The sequence below is a fragment of the Condylura cristata genome, unplaced genomic scaffold (assembly GCF_000260355.1).
Source record: "Condylura cristata isolate star-nosed mole 26May11 unplaced genomic scaffold, ConCri1.0 scaffold00030, whole genome shotgun sequence".
Classification (NCBI taxonomy): Eukaryota; Metazoa; Chordata; class Mammalia; order Eulipotyphla; family Talpidae; genus Condylura; species Condylura cristata.
In genome coordinates, this window is record NW_004567131.1 from 19,348,190 (window position 1) to 19,372,806 (window position 24,617).

Genomic DNA, 24,617 nt, shown 5'->3' on the forward strand with positions numbered 1-24,617 from the left:
TCTGTCTCTGATGATCCTCTCACTGCCCCTGCACCTCTGCTTGTACCCCAGTTGTGTATGAATAAATAAATAAATCTTAAAAAAAAAGAATTTGGAGCTATCCTGTACATTCAGAGGTGAAAACAATGCGTTCTTTACCTGCAGAGAAGAATTCATAGCACAGGAATATTGTGAGAATGGGAAAATGTATATTTTATACAAAACACTTGACTTTGTATATTGTCCTGCAAATGCAGCGACATGGCCCCAGGAGTCCCTTTCTGCTTTTCTCCATGTTTTCTGTAGCTGCAGGCATGCTAACTGTTGGCCAGGAAAGGGGGATCCTCTGTGTACTGGAGGCTCGGCTCCCTTCGCAAGTGTTAGAGGGAGTGTGAGCAGATGGTTGCATATTCCTCTGCACCGATGGAACATGTAATATAGATCAGAAAACTAGATTGGTCATTTATTTCAATCTCAGAACACCTTGTTGAATATCCAGAGATTGGCCAGCAACTTGGTAGGAATTGATTCTGGTATCTCTTCTCTTGAATTTCAAGTTGGTATTTGGTGTTGGATAATATATCTTTTCCTAGAAACTTGGAACTTCAGTTCTTTATTGGACTTGAGTTGGAAGCTTACTTCACTGGGTTGGCTTATGACTATTACATCAGCTTTTGTTGGTAGGATTGGGACTATATTCTGTCAATAGGCACATGTCACGGTATTATTTATAGAAATACAGTTACTATAATAATAACAATAGTATAGACATTTATTTCTAAATAACATAAAAGTCTATTTTTACTTTTTTATAGTATACCATATAGGCTTAAGATGGCACAAAACTCATGATGATGATGATGATGATGATGATTTAACCCACAAGTCAGTTTTCTCAATTTATTAAGCATACTACATATTATCTTAAGCCAAAAATAACCTATGATTTTGGAGAACCATGATAATAATGGTTAAGTAAGATGTGACTGGATTAATTACACTTATAGTCATGTAATTGTGACAACTGAAAGCTTTGTAAAACTTGGCAGTTGTGTTGGTTTGAGGCCAGAAACTAATTCCTATCACAGCCTTTTAGAACAATGTTAGTAAAACACATGAAAGAGTAAGCTACAGCTTACTGATGGAGAGTCTAAATTGGCAAGTTAAAAAAAAAAAGTTCCAAGGTTATTATAACAGAAGTCATCTATTTGGCTTAAATGATAATCAAAGTTAAAAAAAATCAGAATTGGTATATGTTAATTGCATTTGTATTTGTATACTGTTCATAAAGAAAACTCTCAAAAACATTGATGATAGAACCACAGCAATAAAAAAAATTAAATATTCACAATTACATTGTTGCTCCAAGCATAGGGAAAGACCACAGGTCTTAGTTAATAAAGACTAAATATCTATATATTTATTTACAAGAAATCTTTAGATGAAAATAATGTTAAACTTCCTCGATCTCCTTAAGTGTCAGCTATATAAACATATTGTTTGCCAAAGCAAACAAGATTTAATATTGTTAAAAGTTCTCAAATGGTGCCACTAGTGTTGTCTTTTTAAATTCCTAAGAATATCCCCCTCAGTTGCCTCTTTACTTAAAAAGAAAAGAAAGTAAATAAACTTACCTTCCATAAAGCTAAGGTCAAAATGGCCAGAACCAGTAATCCAAGAAGAATTGCTAGTATTATTACCCATAATGGAATTGAGAAGGAAACATTTGGAGTTGCCCAAATAACCGATGTCTTGATCTGAAATAGAAAATAAAGCAATTGAGCTGGAACCATTGGGTGAAATAAAGCAGTAATTACCAAAGTAATATTGGGGACAGTTCTGATAGGATCCATATAATAATCAAAATCATCCTCTAATGTCATTCCACATTCTATACAAGTGTTTGAAATTGCCAACATTTACTAACAGATGGTTCACAGTAAGATAGGTAACCATATTTCTCAATCTTGCCTTTGCCTGATTTAGCTAATTAATATTTTAAGGCACCTCTTCTACTTCATGGAAAGGAAACACATGGAAAGGAAACACAGGAAATAGTCCTAGTTTTGTAAGTAAATAAAAATCCTAAAGAAGTTGAAATAGGGCCATAAACTGTTCAGTGTTAGTTTAATAAAAAGAAGTGGGATGGAATAAGAGAATATTCACAAAATATTTGTGGGTTTCTTTACCACTTGGCTATTGTAGGTTTTGATGAGTTATCTATAAAACTTATATCTGTAGACATAAGCAGGGAGGGTATCTCACAAAAAGCTAAAAATAATATTTAAAATTCTTCAGTAGTTATGGACAAGTCTAAATATAAAACTGAGTTGAACAGGATAAATTTATTAGTGTCGTTTGAGGCAGAAAACAGCTTTTTTTGATATAGTTAGAAAATCTACTGGCTTTTTGTTTGCATTCACTTCCAAGAATTCTGACAGCAGTCTCTTTTAAAAGTCTGAAAATAGACTATCATCGCCATCCTTTTCAGTTCTGAAAATTCTGAAATTCTGAAATTCTCATCATCAAAACTGGTGTCAGTCTACTTTCATTATGTTCTTTTGAAACAACCACTTCACGCTCTTTCTCTGAGTACTTTAAATGTTAGGGTTACATATGACATATCCATTTCTTCTATGTCATATGTCGTTAATTAAGAAAAAAGGCCATAAAGAGTTTTAAAAAGAAGCAAGCCTGGAGTGTCTGTTCTCCTGTGCCTGGATCCTTCTTTCCTTTAAGATATCCATGTGACCCTGAGGCACCCCGGACTTCTCAGTCTATTGTGGGTGCAGCCCAAAGACCTGTCTGTGTCCCGGAGTTTTCCTAAATGAATCTACGTTTTTCACTGCAGAGTCAGATGTCACTCCATAAAATTCAGAAAATCCACAGTGCCCCAAAGCATGTTGCAGGTTCCCAGGTGGCTAGATGACTCTGGCTGGCTAGAAGTGGCTGAAGGGTCAGATGCCACACATCATGGCAAGAGGGGTGCATACTGTAGAGAGAGGCTGTTATCAGACACATTAATCAGGGATTAAGGAGACATTCACATCTGTAAATGCCAGTGGGACATTTCATCTGCAGGTGGAAACAGGTAAAGGAAACTTTTTCTTGAAACTCACTACTCTGTATGAATAAATAAATTTGAACTGCATAATCAGGCTGAACAGGAAAATACAATTTCTTAAATTTTTCTTAATTTTTGTATTGAGGTAACATTGGTTTACATATTAACACGGTACATGATTTAGAGGCTTATGATACCATCAGTTTTACAAAAACAAAATGTACTTAAATTTGCATTGGTGCTATGGAAATTGCATAATCATTTTAGGAAAGCCTGGCCAAGAAACAAAATGTTGAAAAATACCAAAGCTTTGTTATTCTTAATATTTACATTTGCCTTGTAGCTCATTTTGACAAGCCCACAGGGAGCTTACATAATCCACTGGATAATCATTAGTCATGAATAAAGTAGGTTTTAGTTTTTAGAGTTTCTAGTAACTAAACAGTGATTTATGAAGAATTTTTCATTCATTTCAAATAATAGTTATTAAGCATCTGCATTCTTTGAAGCTCTCTGGGTGTTACCATCTGCTCTGAGCTGGGATCTTCTGTAGCCCTGCTCAGATCAGACTTGTCCAGTGTGAGCAGAATACAAGCCACATGTGGAACTTAATATTTCAGAGTAGCAACATTAAAAAAAGAAACAGGGCACTGGTTTTGATAATATATTTCATTAAACCCAAATATCAAAACTGTGATCAGTTCAATATATAATTGATGTTAAAATTTTTACTAGATATTGACATCCATGTTTGTTTTACTAAGTTTTTCAAATCTAGCATATATTTTATATCTGCAACACATTACAATGACTGTATTTTTCAGTGGTTAAAGTGAAATGGAGTCCTCTCAATGATTAAACGGAATTTAATGAAACATATTTTTATTGCTACAGTTTTAAGGTTACATTTAAATAAGTTAAAATAAAATAAAACTAAAAAATAAAACACTAAAATAAAAACACTAGTTCAGTTCTTTAGGCATAGAAGCCACATTTCAGACACTATGTACATGTTGTTACCATACTAGATTTAGAAGCTTCAGAATATTTTGTATATTCTCACACAAGGGTGTGGTTTGCTGAATTACCCAAGCCCAGCTTCATAAGAGTCTTTAACTAAGAAGTGGTCCCAAAGCTGAAGATGGAATATACTTAAAAAAAATTAATTAAAAAATGTTTTTTCTTACATCATTGTAGTCCCCTGGGGTATATTTAAACTAAAAGTTTACTTTAAGAATGTGGGCTTGTGATTACATGGGGGTTCATAAATATTATTTGAAATAAATGAAAAATTATTTCTGTAAGTAGTACTTTAAAGAAGAAGGGTAACATTAAGTAAGTGTTGCCCTTAAATTTTAGGAAGAAAAATTCATTGTATGCCAATTAATAAACAAACTGTTTTACTGCTATAGCTCTTTTGAAGGAATAATATAAGCTCTTAACAAGTCACTTGTTAAAATTATCTGCAATTTTAGGAAGTGGGATCCATAAATTTTAAGTGGTTTAGATTTTCCTAAAGTGATGTTAAGTAGAGAACATTTAATCTTACCTTCATCATGTTATAAATCTTCTTGTTTTTTACTATGGTAGAAAGACCATAAATAAAATTTAATATGCTTACATTTTAATATTGACATTTATGATATGGTTTTGTATATTTTGACAAAATACCAGGTAAAAGGGAAAAGCCCCCTTGTAATTGCAATTGTAATGAATGCTGACATCTGTATTTATGTATTGCAAAATCTTGTATAAACATACTTCAGTGGGGTCACAAGAATGTTTTAAATAAATATACCAAGACACCTTACCTATAATGCCATTTAAAACAAAATAATAACACAAAGGTAACCAGTTGAACACACATTTTAAAAACATTTAAGTAACCCCTTATCAGGGTGCTTATCAAGCAGTCCTTAATTTTGAGCTTCAGTTGTTCAATATAAGAATTCTGCTTTAAGGCCCTAAGTTTGCCTCACAATTCTGAATATCCAATGGGTTCACAGTTTCTGGATGGGTTCTTAAATTAGAATTTTATGTAGTATTTATAACTATCTTTTGGGGTTTTAATAGGTAATAATCCTTTCTAACTATAAATTAAGGAATTTGTCTTGGCATTGGGGATGCCAAGTTCATTGGTAATTAAAAAGTTGTTTAATTGACTGAATCATTTCTTTTCTACCATGTTGGAACAATTTGGCATTGTAACCATTCCCTTACCTCTGGACATGACAAGGGTCGTGTCACAAGAGGAGCTTACTTGTAAACACAGACAGTCTGCAAGAAGCGGAATGGGATATCTATTTCCTTTACTATGTGAAGATATCTAGACCTCAAGAAATTACTGAATTACGACCATGTTGAAAGGGAGTATCAACAGACTCACCATCCCATACAGAGGCCAAGGAAAACAAGCAAACACTACTGAGTTTCTTTACAAAGGGAGGAATAGCCACTTTTGTCGAAATACGAGGTAGAACTTTGATGATTCTCAAACTACATATTCCAACTAGTTTACGGCCTTCAAGCAACTCCCTTCTGCTGAACTCTTTTCAAGATAAAGTTCAAGATGTTTGAGAAGATTTTACTATTGCAAGCAGAGTTCCTTCACACTAAGCCACTGAAAAATTGTTTCCCAATCAACTTTCTCCTGGCAAGATCGTCTCTCCTGAGTCAAAGGTTATGGGGAGACCTAGGAACACCTCCATTTCTAAATGTCTTCCCAATAACCTTTACATAAGGCATGTGGTAAATCACCTACATCAGATAACAAGACTTTAAAAAAGCAGTAACAGCAGTGGAGGGGACAGGGAGGCATGCGTTTGAGCACTTTGTGCCTCTTTTGAGATGAGCTGAGAACAGCAGGCTGTCACCTGTGGCCAGCACAGAATGGTGCAGCAGTGCTGATGGAATCGGCTGTGACATGTGTTTCTGCTAGGGAACATATGTGAGAGAAAACAAAAGAGCCCAGATTTATCTCCCTTAGAGCTACAAGCCTTTGAACCTCTTTGGATGAACACTCTATATTAAAAACGCCAAAGCCTCTGTTTTTTAGGTTGAACATAAATCCAAACTACAGCAGACATCTTCTGAGAGAAGAAGATGAGGTAAATGAAGAAAGATGTAGCAGCTCTTGCTTTAAAATGCTACCAAAGTTTATAGGCATAGTTGGTGAAATCCCGTTTCAACCTTACATTTTGGGGAAGGTTATAAACATTTACTCAGACTGGAGACTTACGTTGTACCAGGTACAGTGCTAAGGCTTTTGAGACATAATTTTATAAATTATAAGTCAGTGATTTTCTTAGATTCCCTAATGAGAGTGAGGTGCAGCCAGGAAGATCTATTTGGATGGTTGTGGATTTTCCTCTGTGCTGGAGGTTCTTAGAAATGGCTCCATTACCGATTCCTCACTTCTAGAGCTCATAATGCACCCTGCCAAGGCCCCATCCTGGACCTGCTCAACCTGGCAACTTGAGTAAGGTCTTAGTGCATGTGTGTCTGTAAAATCATCTACAAAGATGATCCTTTTGCATACTTGGGGCCGAAAAATCACTAATCAATGGATTAACTGAACCTACTAAAAGTAGATTAAGCTAGAAAGATTAAAGCTAGCTAATATAACTGTATATTAAGTACATTATTAAATACCTGTAATATTTAATTACATTAAATAATCACATTAAATATTGTGATGAGCAATAACAATAGCAGCGGCTTATATACCACCCAAAGCAGAACTTCTCAACCTTTGCTGTGCATATGCTGCCCAGATGATTTTGATAAAATGCAGAATCTCTGACTCACCAGGTCTGGGGAGAAGTCTGTTCTTAAGTTTCTAACAAAATGATTTGATTAAAAAGTGGTATTAGTCATGCCCTATAATTTTTGGGGTATAAATTTATATTGAACTTTTATAAATTTGTTTTTATATATTTGACTTTACCTAATCAATATATATATATATATGATTTAAATAGTACATATAATTTATATATATCTATATATTTATACACACACACACACATATATATATATACACATATATGATTTTAGCTAAGAGATTTCTAGACTGGAATAAGAAAAGAGTGATCTGAAGGAGGAAACTTCTCAAATCAATGCAGGCACTTAAACCTAACACAAGCTGACCAGTGATTAAAAAAATTATTATTACAGTGAAATTCTTTATGCCTCTATGTATGTTTAAAAGATACTCACTGCTATGTTTCCTTCCGGGAGTTTTGCTGGCTGATCTCTATAAGGCATCTTCTTAACTTGAAAGGACACCAGGGATGCAAGAGAATAGGGATCATTTTTTCTCTGAAACAAAAAGATTTATATAAATCTTTTTAAAATTCTACTGGAAAAAATTTATCCTGGCACACAATTGTTTTCCATTTTCCCCTTTCTTTTATTTTTACCCCATCATTTACCCATCCATCCATCCATTCATCCATCCATCCATCCATCCATCCATCCATCCATCCATCCATCCATCCATCCATCCATCCATCCATCCATCCTCCAAAAAAGATGCACAGATGGCATGAAAAAAATACTCATCAAAAAACCAAAATGAAACACTACCACGTCCTTGTGAGAATATCCCATATAAAAAAGACCAGCAACAACAAGTTTTAGCAAGGGATTGGAGGAAAAAGAAACTTAGTACACTACTTGTAGAACCATACACTGATCCATCCTCCATGGAATTTTCTGAAAGTTCTGTTTTGGAGATTTCTAAAAACATTAAAAATAGATCTACCATATGATCCAGCAATCCCTCTCCTAGGCATTTAAAACAAAAACTCTAATTTGAAGGAATATATGCACATCTATGTTCATTGAGTCATATTTACAATAACCAAGCTAGGGAAACAGTGTTTCCATAACAGTGGATGAGTGGCTGTGAAGATGCGGCATATCCACCCAAGGAGATACCATTCAGCTGTAAAGAAAGATGAAATTGTGCCATTAGTGGCAACATGGATGACACAGGAGGGAATTATGCTAAGCAAAATGAGCCAGAAGGAAAAAGAACACATACCAGATGATTTTGCTTCTACGTGGAATGCGAAAAGCAAAACAAAGGAGCAATCAAACCACAAAACAAACCCATGGACCTGAGGTTATAGGAATAAAAAGCAAAGGGTGGATGGTATCCAGTGAGCTATGGTGGAGGATTGTTTGTATTTTGGTGGTGGGTGTGGTGTGGAAACATTCATTTGAAAAGGTGTGGACCTGTACTCCTAAAGCATATACAGGGCAATAAACTATCACCTCAATAAAAAGTCTTTAGGATACTCCAGTCATTCAGTTGGCTAACACATCTAAAAAAAAATTTTTTTTTATTTCTCAGAGGTCTAGACTCCAAAGGAATTGGAATTGTGATCTATCAAGATTATGATAGCCTGAATCAATGTCAAAAATACATTAGTACTGTTACTGTAGTTTGAAGACTCGGCACCACCAAGTACTTAATTCACGAGAACAATTTTGAGCAGATTCATGTTATTGATTCCAAGTTCAAAGTTGGGTGCTTTCAGCCATGCATTATAACATCACAATTATATTTTTATTAGATTAAAAAAGTCTCCTCTTCCACATAACAACCTACTCATGTAATTGTAATTGCTGTCTTATTGTGGGCAATTTAGGGTAGAAAAAGCAGCTGGAGTTATTATTCCTCGACAATGTCTTGGATCTTCAACTTGCGGCTGTTAGTTATTAATTTTCAGAAATACCCATTCTTCTGTCATTAATGACTCATTTAAGCTATGTTTTGTTGCTTCTGTTCTATATTTTCACACAATAATTTACTTACGGTAGAGGTGTTAATAAAAGTCACAGGGTTGGTAACCAGAGTGAGGCTTCTGAGTTGGTTACATACCTAGTGTGGTTGGGGGCATCATAACTTCTACCAATTCCACCATCCCACTGCTTAATTCCTCCTAAAAACTATTTTTAACCACATACCCATTTGATATAGACCATGTTTAAATACTCAGCACTTACCAGAAACAAACGCTTGTGAGAAGACAAAACCTATGCAATTACTGGTAAAATTTGAAACTGCAAAGGAAGTTTTTGTTGGAAGGAGAACTCACAGAACCGGAAATCATTTAGGATTAACCTAAATAAAATCCTTTTCCTGAACAGTGTGCATGTTCACCATGTGGAAAGGAACAAACATAGTGTAGCAAATCCTGTCAGCCAAGTTTTGGAAACTTTCTATCCTGAATTAGGATGGAAAAAATTGTTTACCACCTTCTGGGTTGCAGAAGAATTCACTAAAGACTTTATTTCTATTCGCCTATAGCTATAAACTGGAATAATCAGGAACTGTGTTGGAAGTTCAGATTTGGGCTATGGATGTGTGTCAATATGCAGTGACATGAGACTCTATCCTGTATTTTGCAAATGGCACTTTGCTCTGATAGGACATCCCTAGATACTGTTGTGGTCTGACTCTACTTGTGCTAAATACATATTGTTTGGAAAGTCCCTTATTGCTGTTGACTTCTTCCAGTCTCACTGGATCTTCTTAACAGGAAAATGAAGATGCTATTTTCACTCTATAAGTCTCCTACTGGAACAGAGTGTTGGACATATAACGAGACATGATGTCTAAAGTAAACCATTTTCCTCTTGATGTCCCCTGTTGTCTTGATTGAGGTCCTGCTTCATTGGAACACACTTTTCATTTCAGTAGCATGTGGTGCCTGCCCATAGGAGGAATGTAGGTTCTCTTTAGCCTTTGTGGGCTAAATGAACTCTTAGATAAGGTGTAACAGCCCCAAAGCAGAGTATTCTGAGCAGATTGATGGAATGCTAGTGGTACTGGAGGTAGTGCCTAGTACATAGTTGACACTCTAGAAACATTTGTTGAGTAAATGAGTAAATAATTACTGAACCAACAGAAGAAAAAGAATCAAGTAAATTGTGCACTGCAGTTCTCCAAAGATCAGTTGTTCAAAACCAGGGGTCTTCTGCCACCTGGAACACTGACAATATTGGAGACATTTTGGTTGTTGCACTGGGGTGTAAGTTGTCACTGGTATCTAGTAGGTGGAGGCCAGGAATGTTGTTAAACATTCTACCATGCACAGGGCAAACTTCAACAGCAAGAGCGATAGGACCCAAAATATTAAGAGTGCTAAGGCAGAGGAATTCTGCCTTGGATTAGAAAGATAAAAGGGGACTTCACAACTGCCTCTTAAAAAACACATTTAATTTCATGACAGCTAATTTCAGAAACAAAAACAAGATTTGTGAGAATATAACATATTTTGAATGGTAGCAAACATAAAAATACAGAGCTACAAAATTCTGTACGTATTAGCAGAGCTCAAGAGAATTTTTCCATTTGATTTTCTGTGATATGCTGAATTAGATGCACAAGAATGTATAGATTTGGTAGGGCTTCCCTACAAAATCTTTCTAAAACAATAAGGTCACAACAATAAGGTCACAACACAGTAGTGTCATTTAAATAAAGAATGCTTTCTAAAGGGAAAATTTCATCTCTTTAGTATAAAAGAAACTTAAATCTTTGAAATGCAGAGGCAACGGGGTCGTCTATAGGATGCCATGATGCAGATAAGCAATAAGGAATGGACTAAGCACACATACCAGGATATTTATTGAGATGCTCTCCTGGCTAGAGTCCAAGCTGTAGGATCACTAAGCCAGTGAAACTTTGTAAGGCAATCTCCCTTTCCCCTTATAAATTGACTTCTATTTTTATTTCATTGGGCATATGGCTTAAATTGTGTTTCTATACTCACCAACACTTCACTGACTAATGTTTACTGTGGAATTGCTATGTGCTGGGTAGAGAAAGCAGAGAGCTAAACAGAGTTGTTTGAATCTTATTGTATAAAGGTCATAGATATTCATTATATTTAAATTGCCTTCACTTAATATACACATATATGAATGTACATCTAGACTAAGGATATTTAAATTAACTCATATATAGTGTTACATGTGATGATATACACTATGCAATTATAATTTCATTGTGTGTTATATAAATATTATAACTATTTATAACATTATACATATATATATATATATGATACAGATTTTGGTAAATACAATAAAAATACCCCAAGTATAATACAATATTATCCAGTCATAAGAAAGAAGGACATGTGGATGGAAATGGGGGCCTTTTGCTAAGTGAAATGAATCAGAGAAAGACAAATGTGTGATGTTACTTATATGTGGAATCTTAACATGCCAAATTCAGAGAAACAGAAAATAGAAATGATGGTTACCAGGCGCTGGGCAGGTTAGAGAGGCTTATGTCAAAGGGCATAAACTTCTAGCTATAAGTCGAGTAAGTTCTAAGGATCTAATGTGTAGCACAGTGAGTATGATTAAACATACTCCACTATAAACTTGAAAGTCAAGAAAGTAGATAATAAGTTACTAGCGTACACACATAGGATGAAGTTACTATTTAGATTGATTAAATAATGATTTCTCACTATATACATTTATCTAATCATCACACTGTGTACTTTAAAATTATATGTAAACAGTATCTCAATAAAATTGGAAAGAAATTATTTTCACCTGATAAAAAAGATGACCACTGGCTCTTGGCTCACCTCCTCCACAGAAATTTCTTTTTCAAAATTTAAAAGCTATTTAAGATTACAAATGTTAACATTGTAATTCAAATTTTAAAAGTTCAATCTAAAAATTTTTAAGTGAAAAATTGCAAATTAAAAGATCTAAAAGTATGCACACATTTTAAAACCCTTAAAAAATCTTTCTCTGAGCTTTTGAGAAAATGTTCCCTGGATCACTTTGTAAGTACACCAGTTCTTCTGTTACCTGGAGAAATGTCTCTGCCCACAGCCGGGATTGGACTTTCAGGACTGCACTTTCTCCTCCTTCCAGTCGCCCCACCACACAGGAGATTTGCATGCACTCAATATTTGTACAGTTCTGAAAAAAAAAAGCAAACCAGCAGTCATAGGAAATCAGTATATTTAAATTATGATAGAGAACCAAATTGTTTTTATTTATCTTTTTAAAAAGATTTATTTATTTATGCATACAGAACTGGGGTACAGGCCAGAGATGCAGGGGCGGTGAGAGGATCCACCAGAGACAGAATGGGGAGCAGAACAGGCCAGATCGTTAAAGTGCACTGCTGAGGGGAGCAGGGGGCGGGTCAGGAGAGGTCTGCTGCACCATGTGGTCACCTCCCAGGATGGGGATTGAACTCATGCTGAAGTGGCTCTAGTTTCTTAGTGCTGTGCTTTAACCCACTGTGCCACCAGGGAGGGCCTGTCTTTATTTATATTTCATTTCCTCAGTTGTAATCACCTCATCCATAAAATATTAATTTGAGTAAAGAATAAGTACATGGAAACTTCAGGGAAGTTTCTTGCATGATCCAGTCATCCCAAGGTGTGTCTTCTGTCATCTTAGCCCTTGAAAGGCTCACAATGTTTGTTGACCTAGCCAACGACAAATACTGAGGTTCAGGAGCATGTGAGGATGGGAGAAGACAAGTCCACAAAAATGCTGAGGTGCGCCAAAAGGTAGGAAGACAACAGGGAGAGAATGTTTGGAGGGAAGCAGAGGAATGCTATTGTTTCAGGAAGTAGCCAATAGTATCAGCTGTTAGAGAGGGTTAGAGAGATAAGGTTTCTGTAAGCTGAGCACTGAAGAGATGGGGTGATAACTATCAAAGCAGCAGAGAAAAGCCAGGAAAGTTTTAGGCAGAGGAGAAATGACATCTCAGTGTAACAGAAAGACATTTTTCCTATGCAAATGAGAAATTATTATCCCAACACAGGATGTTGGCATTTTGCACTTTAAAATTCCTAATCAGTAATGTGATTCAGTAAGTTGTTTTTAACTAAACAAAAACTGTAGGAGGTCTTATTTGGCTTTTGACGTTAGAATAAACTTTGCATAATCGCTTTCTCTCCAGAACTATTTTGACTTGAGGACATGGGAAGGTGTATGATTTGCAATTTTTGAACTAATAAGAAAGAGAACAAAATCAGATATAGAAATCAGGATTGCCTTGCTCTCATCTGCAAGTAATAAATTTCAGTGATACTCAGAAGTTAAAAATAATCTGACCTGAAAAAAATCTTTAATGAGAAAAAAGTAGAGGGAAAAAAATCTCATAGCACAAGAGCAGCTAATTTTCAAGAGTTTTAGTCATTGATCTCTACTATCTCTGTGGACTCCTGAGACATATGCTAAAGAGGAAACAGAAAAATCATATTTTGACCTTGATTTTCCAAATTGTTTATCCTTCAAGGATAATTGGTTTTCCAAGGGGTTTCTACTGGTATTGCATAGGAGAATTCTATCGATGTCAATCATTGTTTTCTATTGTTCTTAGAAGCATTTTTTAAAAAAATAGATGGAATTGTTAATTTATTCTAAACTGAGTAGCATGTTAATTTCCTGCTCTTATGTTAAAACAATATTACATAGTCATAAAAATTAATAGGGATTTCAGTTACAATTTGCCAACCGACACAGCCTCTTGCCATGTAATTTCAAGTGCTTGATCACAAACATTCCTCTCTTGATTTAATTTTGACCAATTAAGTCAGACTTGTTCCTTTTACTTTTCTGTCCATTTCCATCTTTGAAAAATTTTATACTGTCAGTTTCATTAAAAAATTCATGTCAGGGCCCTCCCTAGTAGCACAGCGGGTTAAAGCACAGCACTAAGAAGCTTAAGTCACTTCCGCATGTGTTAGATTCCGCCTACCCCAGCGGAGACCCACATGGCTCGGCAGACCTCTCCTGACCCGCCCGCTGCGCCCCTCAGCAGTGTACTTCGCCGATCTGCCTGTTCTGCTCCCCACTTTGTCTCTGGTGAATCCTCTCACCCTCCTCATCTCTGGCCTGTACCTCAGTTCTGTATGAATAAATAAATCTTTAAAAAAAAAATTCATGTCAGAGAATGTTTAAGACCTGTTTTTTGAAACCCATTTTTTTTTTTTTAAAGTTAGCATTCACACTGGAACTAATGGAGAATTACAATTTTGTGAAAGGCTGACTCAGCTCAGCCTAGATCTACCACAGATGAAACCCACCACTCTCGCTCGCTCTTCTGGACAGGATGAGGGCTCTGAGAACCAGGAAAGAACCAATTTCCAAAGTCCGGGGGCTTGGGCTGGGCTTCTCCAGGCCCACTGCAAACTTTTACTGCTGAGTCTACCCATGAGCTGATGCAATCTTTACATTCTTGAAATGGACTAAAGGGCACACTTTCTGTTTTCATCATTATTGCGCTAATGTGGCCTGCATGGCAGTTTTAAAAGAATGAAAATGTTACATTGCAATTGTTCCTTTGTGCCCACAGAAACACTACTTTCCTCTCTCACAATATGTACTGCCAAAAAACATCAGGCATATCTGCGCATTGGAGAAGACTGTAAAACAACACTTGAAGTTAAAACCATGTGTATTTGGGAATTCTGTCCAATCTAATTCTTCCCCTTAACTAGATGCACACTGAGATAACGCACCAGAATTTTTGTGGGGCTTTGTCTTTGGGACTCTGGCATAGGCACATCTCTCTTCCTGATAAGATGAGGGATGGTCGAGTTTCGCAAAAAGGCACTAAGTTCAGGGGTGTCCTCTGGGGGAGCAGCAGGCTGCAAAACAAAACAAAACAAAACAAAAAAAACAAAAAACAAGAGACAGCACGTATAATTACAGTAACTCTCAGTACTATTTCCTTAGCCTTGAACTCCAGCAATATTTTTCCCCCAACTGAATTTGATCTATATGAAAATACAGGCATGTTCTGATTTACCAGCAGTATGTTCTATGGGAAAATTCACTACACTGACCAGGAATAAGACTTCTTATTTTCCAAGTATAGGAATTCATGAAGGGTGAGGAATGCCTTCCTGGAAAGTTTATCTTGTAAGGGTAAGGTTTAAAGTAGAAGTGTGTCCCCATCAGGGTAGAAGGCATGGGGTGACTACTTGTTACTTTCACATTTTACACTGTGACTGCTTAAACTGGCTAAAGGAGAAGCATTCTGTGCGGGGACTTGGATTGGAGGTGTCAGAAAAGTGAGCTGCTGATGGTGGACAAACAGACTGGTGTGATCTAAGAGCTGACACCAGCTTGTCTGAACCCCGCACCCCTGTAGCTGTAAGAAGTGCACCCTCCGGAGAGAAACTTGGTCTAGCGAAAATGACATTTGCAAGGCACATTGATTCAACCCTGCTGTGGTAGACCTTGCTTTCAGGTCTGAGTTTGCTTTGTAAGTGTTGTAGAACTTAAAATTTTATCTCAGGCCCCAGGCTGGGTACATCTGATGATTAAATAAATATTTTGAAGTTCCAAGAAAACACACATATTATCCCGTTAACATTCTTTATTTTAAATGAAATGACTAGAGAAGCCTGACTGTCTGCAAACCCTCTCAGTCCCCAGCACATCTTCTTTACCGGTTTCTTTTTGTAGGCAATAGAACAATAACAGTATCTTGTCTCTATGGCATGAAGAAAAGATACTCTTACATTGCAGATTAGTGCGTACCTCAGAAGATGAAATGATAAAGCTCAAAATGTCCCAAGAACATGGAAAAAATGTACCAAACAGAACAAAATTCAGGCCCCTTAGTATGACTGACATACACAGCCCCATGGGTGCTGGCTTCAGCCTGATTGTCCAGGCTCATATCTCACCAGGGAGCCTGGAATCCTGTTTTCCTGTGTGCAGAGCTGCTGTCCACTCTTCATATTCCAGGCTGGCCTGGGTCTCTGAAGGTGCTCACATCTTACCAATTCCCCCCATCAGAGCCTAACCAGTTCTATAGTAATTGCCTGCTCACTGGTCTGAGTTGTCCAAAAACAAGATGCAAAATAAAAGGTATAGTCACATTAACACCCCAGAGAGTACCGAAACACAGAGAGAAAGAAGATCCAATAAGGATAACCAAGACAGGAGAAATCAGGCTTAAGAGAAAATCCAGGAAAGTGATTCTGCAGAAGCCTAAAGACAAGCCAGTTGCCAAATAAGGGAGTTAAAAAAAATTCAAAACCTGCAAAAAAGTAAACAAAAGCTGAAGAATCACTTAAGAATTTATAGATGTCCTTTTCTGACTACAGGATTGGTACAGGTGAGACCTGTGAATGCTAAAGAGTGAATAGGTTTGGATAAATAGATTAAGTGTTTGAAAAAAATATGAAATTAAATATTTTTTTAAGGTTTATTTATTTATGCACACAAGAACTGGGGTACAGGCCAGAAGTGCAGAGGATAAGAGGATTCACCAGCGGCAGAGTGGGAAGCAGAACAGACAAGTCTACTGAAGTACTGCTGAGGGGAGCAGCAGGTAAGACAGGAGAGGTCTGCTGTGCCATGTGGGTCAGCTCCCTGGTCAGGGATCGAGTCCATGCTGCAGTGGCTGTGGATAGCTTCACAGTGCTGCACTTTAATCTACTGCATCACCAGGGAGGGCCCCTGAAGTTAATTCTTAATCTGAGTCTCAGATAGGCTAATTTCCAGAGGCTCAAGGATGAGATGTAGCCTCATTCCACCCAAAATGAAAAAGCACAAAAGCCAAAACAAAATAAAATGCAAATTTCAAAGTAGTTGTTTACAATAGACAAAGGATAATAACATAAAACTTTATGGGCACATATATATTACAGATAATATAAATTAATGATATTTATATAAGGATTCCTGTCCAATTTTTTAAATGATGATGTAGAGCTACAGAGTAATTTTGAAAGATTCAAAAGCTTGGTAAACAGAAAGAACAGGGGACTAAGTAGAATTTATAATAAGATTGCATTTTTAAATTAAAACGAATTTTTGTTTCTACATATCTAGAAACAAAAGAAAAATCTGGCAAAATAGTTATCTAAGTATTACAGTAAAGGAGATTTAATGATATTAAGGAAGTTTTGCTATTTTCTTTAAGATATGATAATGACATTAAGGGGTTTTAAAGAGTATGCTTAACTACTGGTAACACAATTAAATATTTATACATGGAAAATGTTAATGCATAAATAGAAAACATGACAGTTAATGGGTGATGATATTAATAGAAATTTAAATTTTTCTTCTTTCTATTTTTATACATTACCTAATAGAGTATTTTTAAAAACAAAACCAAACCTCCATATTTTATAATCACAATCTGAGTAAAAGAGGAATAAAAGGTACAAATAGTAATCACAGCTGGGTGGAAAAGGGAAGGGGAAAGAAACCATTCAGTGGAGGAAGATTCAGAGCCAATTTATTTGTTTTAAAGATAGGGGCAATTTCAATAAGTTTATAGGATCCAAGGAAGGAAATTGTGTGGAGGAAGTGTCCTATATAATATAGGAAATGGTGGGGGGATACTTGATGTAGCAGTTAAATTTGGAACTGGAGGAAGAACTCTCCTTCCTCTGAAAGTGCTGTAAAGGAACCAGATTGTGGGAGAGATGGTTAAAAGGTGTATGTGCATGTACTTATCCAGGGTCTGGCATAGTGAGGAGCACTGTAAGCCAGAGCTGTTCAAGGATACTAAGCAATGGATAATCTGATAGCAAAGGCATGTTAGGAAGTGTTTAAAAGTTGAGTTTAGATAGAAAAAATGTGCAAATCTCTAAGATTCCTTTATATATTTTAGTTCAAATTCTCTCTCTTTAAAACATATACCATGCATAACTTTGTTTATAGATCATTGGGAGATAAGTTACAGAGTTAACTCTGAGTAACCAAACTATAGAGAAGACCTACTGGAAGGAATGCATTTATCCCGTTACAGAGGGAGAAAGTGGAGGAAGGGGAGGAGAAAAATGGTAGCCCAAAGAGAAGAAAACCCTTCAACTTTCTTGTATGGTTTCATCAGACGCAGGTAATATATAAATGAAGACACATCCCTTTGGCCCCTGCAATATTGTCATTCACAAATACTTTTATGTGGCCTCTTAGAAAACACAGGACTTCCTCTGAGCTAGAGAATGAAGGCATCACACGGCCAGGGGAGAGCCATGACTTTGAATAAAGCTGTAGAACAAAACAGGACTCCACTCAGACACTGAAGTCTGAAAAGGTTCTGCAGTTCTTCGGAAGGTTTGCAGAAAATTTTCTCCATTGTCATTACAGAAATTATTTTAAACAGAAAGAGAAAATCAGAAGAAATCAAAAAAAAACAAGGGAGAAGTTTTCCAAGAAATGGAAACTGTTAAAGCCTCATTTCTCAATGAATGTTAGAAATCTCTTTCACCACTGATCACAATCCCAAGATTGTGTCTTTCCTTGGTCGGAAGCAGAGGCATGGGATGCTTAGCTGTCATTGAGCAGCCCCTCAGTTCAGTGTATGATTTGTTAAGTGCTGTGAGAAGTTGGTGACACTAAAGTAGAAATAGAGAAAGTAGAAGAGCCGTAAGTATCTTCAAGAAGAAATAGGAAAATTTCTCCTTTCTGTAATAAGGAAACAATTGTTAGTAAATATGACTCTTTCCCCAGCTGCTACTCATATTTTAACCTCAACAGGAGTGTTCTATTTTCATAACTTCATCAAACTCTTCATTCTGGTATAGGCTTAAATTCATGGATTAAAGGGATACAGTGTAGTTGGAATGAACAACAAAATTGGCGATGCAGCTTCTGAAGAAAAGGATTGGGTAAAGTAAGATTAAGGGTCTGCGAACCCAAACAAATGCAACCCATACTATTTTTTTGTTGCTTCTGATTTGTTTGCAATTTGTTTGGATTTCAGGCACTCCTCATGCACAAGAGATGGTGAAGTCTCTCACGTAACCCTTTCTTCATAATTACAGTAAAGTAGAGACAAGTTCAGGGCATCTGTCTACCTTGTCATTTTCCTTAAGACATAAATGTTAAGGATTTGTTGGCAGACAAAAAAAAAAAAGGTGAATGAATTTCCTCTGTCAGAGAGGAGCATTCCTGAGAGGGGAGGTAAAGAGAGAGGAAAGGAACCAAGGGAAGGAAGAGATGGGTGAGGGGGGAGAGGAGAGGAACATGGAAGAAGGCAAACTCAAGATAAAGCAGTAGTTGTTCCCAAAGCATCATAATTAGAGGGGAAAAATTAAAATTAGCTATTACTCTCCTGATTTAGTATTGTTTATGAGCAGCTAGGTTTTTCACCTTAAGGGGAGTTTATAATGTCTCAGCATTAAGGGGTAAGTACAGGCTCCAGATAATGACTCAGCTATGAAATAAATCATGGTTCCATATGTTCAAGACTCTCAAAATGATTCTGAAGAGAACAGAAAGAGATCAGTTAACAGTTAAGTTTTACTAAATGGTCTTCTTCATTTATGTCCTGATTTATAAGAGGTGCCTGTGTGTGTGTGTATGTGTGCAAGAGAGAGAGAGAGACAAAGAGAGAGAAAGGAGCTGGCTGTTGTTCTAGGAACCAGCAAGTGTCTCTGAATTCTGAATTAATGAGAAACAGTAAGTAAATTAAAGCAGTTATGAAGCAAGGGAACACTCTGAAGGATAGGACAAAATCATGCAAATTTGTGAAACCAAGTCACTGTCGGCAGGGCCATTGATTAAAAAAAGAAATCAACTATTTGCTGGGCTGTAGCCCCTGACAAACAGTTTCTGTTTCTGCTTTCCATGTTTGTACTATCTGGTTGTAATTTGGACTTCCTGTGGGAATGGTCTTGTTTGAGACTAGTTCCAGTGTAACCTCCTGCTTCCTGTGGCTCTGAAGACTGTTCGTTACACAACATTGACTTTTCTCTTATTACGGTCATCCTAGACTAGACTTTACCAGACCATTTTTACCTCAGGATACTTCTTTTTTGAATAGACACCCAGAATGTGTCTACTGTGATCTTAATACAGTTTTAATTGGAGTATATTCCTCCCCTGAGCACAGTCCTATATTCTACAGCTCTTTCTCCTAGCATCTCACACTATTGGCTATTTATTATAAAATCTTGCCAATAACAATAATAAAAAAAACTTTATGCAACTTTGGTTCTTTAATCATACTAACAGCCTGTTTGAAGGACTCCAAATCCCAGGATAGAGTCCACAAAATTAAGAAAATTGATAGTTTCAAATTATTATTTTACTGTCCTTAGAATTGTTGAGAAATGCTTTACTGAGCTCTAAAATTTTATTCCAAGAAGGATCTGGAACAAATTAGATTTAATGGATGAGTCTGAATGCTGCAGATGGTTGAATGTTTCAGAATGTTTTAGATGGTAGAATGTGGAGAAATTGCCACATTAAAATCCTCTATCTAACCTGAACCATCATGAAGACTACATAGCAATCTGCTTACACCCACATGTTGATAGAAGACAGAAAAATGAACCTGGTGAAGTAAAACCATCTTGGGATTACTCTCTTAATTTTACTCTTTTACTTTCAGTGAGTTTTGTGGCTGCATTTTATATTAAATCTTGGTTAATATACATAGCTGTTATCATCCTACTTACTTGAAGACTCAGATATTTTGTCACTGTTTACACTAGCTTTTGCTATTTTTATTAAATTTATTTATTTTTTATATCGCTGCTCATTTTTGTACAATACTTGATTTCTCCCCTCAGGTGTAGTCTCCATAATTCTCTTCCCACCATAGCTTGTCCTTCCTCTATTTTAACTCCCTTTCCCCACCTCCACCCCCAGCTTTGTGCCTCAGATCTGTGGTCAGCTTGAAAGTTTTGTCTTTTTCCTATCCTCTATTCAGTTTCTCTATATTCCCCACATAAGTGATACAACCCCAAATTTTTCTTTTTTCCTTTGACTTATTTTGCTTAGCAGAATCCCTTCCATTTCCACCCATGTTGCTACAAATGGCAAAAGTTGATCTTTTTGACTGCTGAATAGTATTTCATTGTGTTTATATACCACATCTTCTTGACCCATTCATCTGTTTGGGGACATCTGGGTTGTTTTCATATCTTAGCTATTGTAAACAGTGCTTCAATAAACATAGGTTTCCTTTCTAGTTAGTGTTCTTGTATTCTCTGGATAGATTCCTAGGAGTAGAATCACTGGATGATATGAATGTATAAGCTATTTTAGACTAAGATTTGTCTAAAACCAAAAATGGGTACATCAGTTGGAATCAAACTTGAAACCATCAAACAATCATACCTATCTGTCAACTAGTTATTTCATCATTTATGGCAAAATTGTCATCTGGCCAATTAGTTATATGAGAAAAAATTCTGTGGTAAAGAACTTCTGGTGCATCTGTGGGAAACAGGAAGGGAAATGTGCCCAGGGCACTGACACCCTTACATTGGCATGAACTCTGAAGCACTGGGTGGCTCTTTTGGCTTCTATCTACTCTCAACCTCTGATGGAATAAGTGTTAGAATAAGAGTCAATAAGAAGATGAAGTGAATCCCATGAAGCCTGAGATGAGGCAGATATTTAAATAAAAAACTCACTGATCTAGTGGCATGTGAGTGTGTCCTTGCTGATCCCACCCCTAAGTCACTTGCGGTCAAGTGTTGTTTTTTGGAATAGCATGATCATGGCGGTGGTTCTCCAAGGCAGTCACTGTCTGCTTTTCAAACCTTGGGCTCACTTGGATGTTGGGTGTGTAATGTGGGAGTAGCCAAGCTACCAGTTATGATATGCAAACTACACCACACTCAGGCCTTGGCCGACTTTGAGGGTTCTGTGAGGTTAGTATATTTGGAATGTATGTGCAAAGACAGACTGCATTTCAAAAGGTTTTAAGCTAGACACTTGGCATTCAGAATCCATTTCTCTTTAGAAATGATGTTTTAAATGCAGCTTTAGTACTCAGGTCAGTCCACAAAAAGACTGACTTAGTCTCCACTATGACCTTGATGCCTGAAACTATGTATTTGCAAAAACAACCAACTAACAAAATGACCCTTAGGACTATATGAAAGAATTTTAAAAGTAGAAAGAATCACTATGTCAAATGCATGATATTAAATACTGCTAGGTTTAACTAAAGGCAAAGTAGAAATTATGTAGATGCATGGAGTTTCTGCAGGGTATATCTGGGGAATTTCAAGGGTTTTAGAGTTGGTGGCATTCATTCCTTGTGGTGGGTAGGCTAGAAAAATTTTCAGAGCTAAGTATCCCTAGACATTTGTAGAGTTGAATAGAGGCAGTGAGAGAAAAAGCTACTCTAGTAGTTAGGTGGGCAAAACTGAGAATACAGATGGGAAGGAAAAATTGCTTAAACAAGTATATGTGAACCCATGAGGAAAACATTTTGCAAAAATGAAATCAACTGAATGGTTGAAGAGGAGAATATGGTGAGAAATTTTGTCAGTCCTTTAGAGTAAGCTTCAGAATATTGGGTAGTAACTTCCCCTCTGACACATCTGTGGTTGTTCGGTGATATTTTTGAATGTTAATCCATTGGGGACTGCAGCATGCTCAAATGGACTTGTAAAAATGGACCTCTCACACATGCAGATGTTTTAAGAGGCATTTACATTTATAACCTATTGCTGTTTATAAAGAAAAGGTAGGCCAGTAGTAAGGAATTTTATCTTACTCCATTCAATAATAAAATTTAATAGTGATCATTTTTGCCTCTATGAATATATTTGTCTCCCTGTTATTTTACTCAACCCATCCTTTCTCTTCTTTGTAAAGAACTAAAAATAATAACTTTGATGCAAGAATCTGAAATAGATTTTATGTTTTAAAATTTCCTAGCCTATTCTGTTGATGGTAACAAGATGGGATAAACAATTTGTTCTTTGCTAATTTCCAATTCATATTAAAACAAGATGCTGTTTAGCTTTGCATTATCTAGGGAAAAATAAATTGCCAAGTAAATTAATAGTGACTTTACCAAGAAATCATTTACTATTTTAAGAGAAAAACTTTCAATTATGTATAGACAATGATAAAAAAACTAAAATTTAAAAACTATTAATAAAAGATTTTTTAAAAAGATTTATTCATACAGAACTGGGGTACAGGCCAGAGATGCGGAGAGTGAGAGGATTCACCAGGTACAGAGAGGGCAGCAGAACAGGCAGATCCACGAAGTACACTGCTGAGGGGAGCAGCGGGCGCGTCTGCGTCGCCATGTGGATCTCCTCCGGGGCAAGCGGGGATCGAACCCATGCCATTTTACCTATGTTTAATAAAAGATCTTTTATGGGCCCTCCCTGGTGGCACAGCGGGTTAAAGCACAGCATTGAGAAGCTAAAGCCACTTCCGCAGGAGTTCGATTACCCCCTGTGCTAGAGGAGACCACATGGCGTGGCAGACTTCTCCTGACCCACCCGCTGCTCCCCTCAGCAGTGTTCTTCGTCGACCTGCCTGTTCTGCTCCCCACTCTGTCCTGGGTGAATCCTCTAACCTTCCGCATCTCTGGCCTTTAACCCAGTTCTGTATAAATAAATCTTTAAAAAAAAATAGGTAAAAATACTCTGAGAATCTGAACATAGTAACATTTTATGTTTTTCATGAATTTAAAATGTTAAGAATTCATGGATTTTATAATTATTTTAGGGAACTTCTACATTGTAATCAAATCTGATAAGCATTTTTCTACCAATTGCAGATATTATCAAATGAGCATAAATAAATTGCATTTAAAAATTTATAGCCTCAGACAGACTTTTTTAATAAAAAGCCTATTATGCGAAGATTATGGGAATTGTGGGTTTTTACTTAGTATATACTCCCACTGAGTTTGCATCAGTCTGTCAACATTTAAGGCAAATCACCTATTAACACTGTTCTAGACACTGTTAATGATTGTTAAACTGCAACAAGGAAAAAATAACTCACAACCAACATAGTGCACATTTAAAGTTACATAAAATGTACAAACATATATAAACAGCATCAGAAATAAAGTAAACATTACATTCAACCAGAGTTAGAAACCTTGTGCATCATTCTGTGCTCCAGGAATCTTTGATCAAACTCCAGTGTATGCTAACCACAAGACAGGATATATAAAAGTTATCATTATGTACCTGTTATACAATAACATTTGATGATGCTACTTAATATTAAGTTGTCATCCTTGAAGCCATGAAATTATTTCAATGAGGAGCAAAGATAGGGGAAGTTAAAAAAAAATTCCAGGGAGAAAGTATTTAAAATGATTTTGTAGAATACAAGTAGCCTTATTTATTATTTTTGCATAAAAAGGAGGCTTGTTGCTTCACAAATTCTTAAATACTGAGCCTCCTTTCAGTTCTCTCTTTGAATAGAAGGCATGTTGGTTGAAAAAAGAAAGTCTTTCACCATAAATAATGCCCAGTGCAGTTGAGAGCACAGGCAAGACTGTCCTGGATGGCTAAGTTTGTACTACGTAAATTGTGCCCTTTGCAACATTTCCAGTTGGGGAGCTGTGTCCTGCAGCTCAGAGGCACATTCTTAAATGAAGTTCTTTTTGGAGGCCAACATCTGATTATCAAGTACTTTTTCTTCATACAGATGTGGCACTTTAAAGGGTGTATGTTAACTAATCTCTTTCTTTCCCAGAAGGAACCTAAATTGGATCTTGATCTGGAGGCATCAATTTCATGGACACTGAGCTCCTCCCTAGTCAAGGTGTGGAGATCAGGTAGGTGCTTGCGGAAGCAAAATTTCAGGCCCAGCACACACC

At 36.5% G+C, this 24,617-nt stretch overlaps 1 protein-coding gene across 1 annotated transcript in view; it reads right to left on the bottom strand.

The window, feature by feature from the left end:
- The window catches only part of ITGA8 (integrin, alpha 8), a 134,647-nt gene that overhangs the window by 958 nt on the left and 109,072 nt on the right, over positions 1-24,617 (bottom strand). Inside the window, exons 27-30 of the mRNA XM_004691269.2 lie at positions 14,566-14,694; positions 11,891-12,004; positions 7,262-7,363; positions 1,614-1,736 (exon numbers count right to left, since the gene is read on the bottom strand). Coding sequence (XP_004691326.2) covers positions 1,614-1,736; positions 7,262-7,363; positions 11,891-12,004; positions 14,566-14,694 — 468 coding nt within the window. The remainder of the gene's footprint in view (positions 1-1,613; positions 1,737-7,261; positions 7,364-11,890; positions 12,005-14,565; positions 14,695-24,617) is intronic.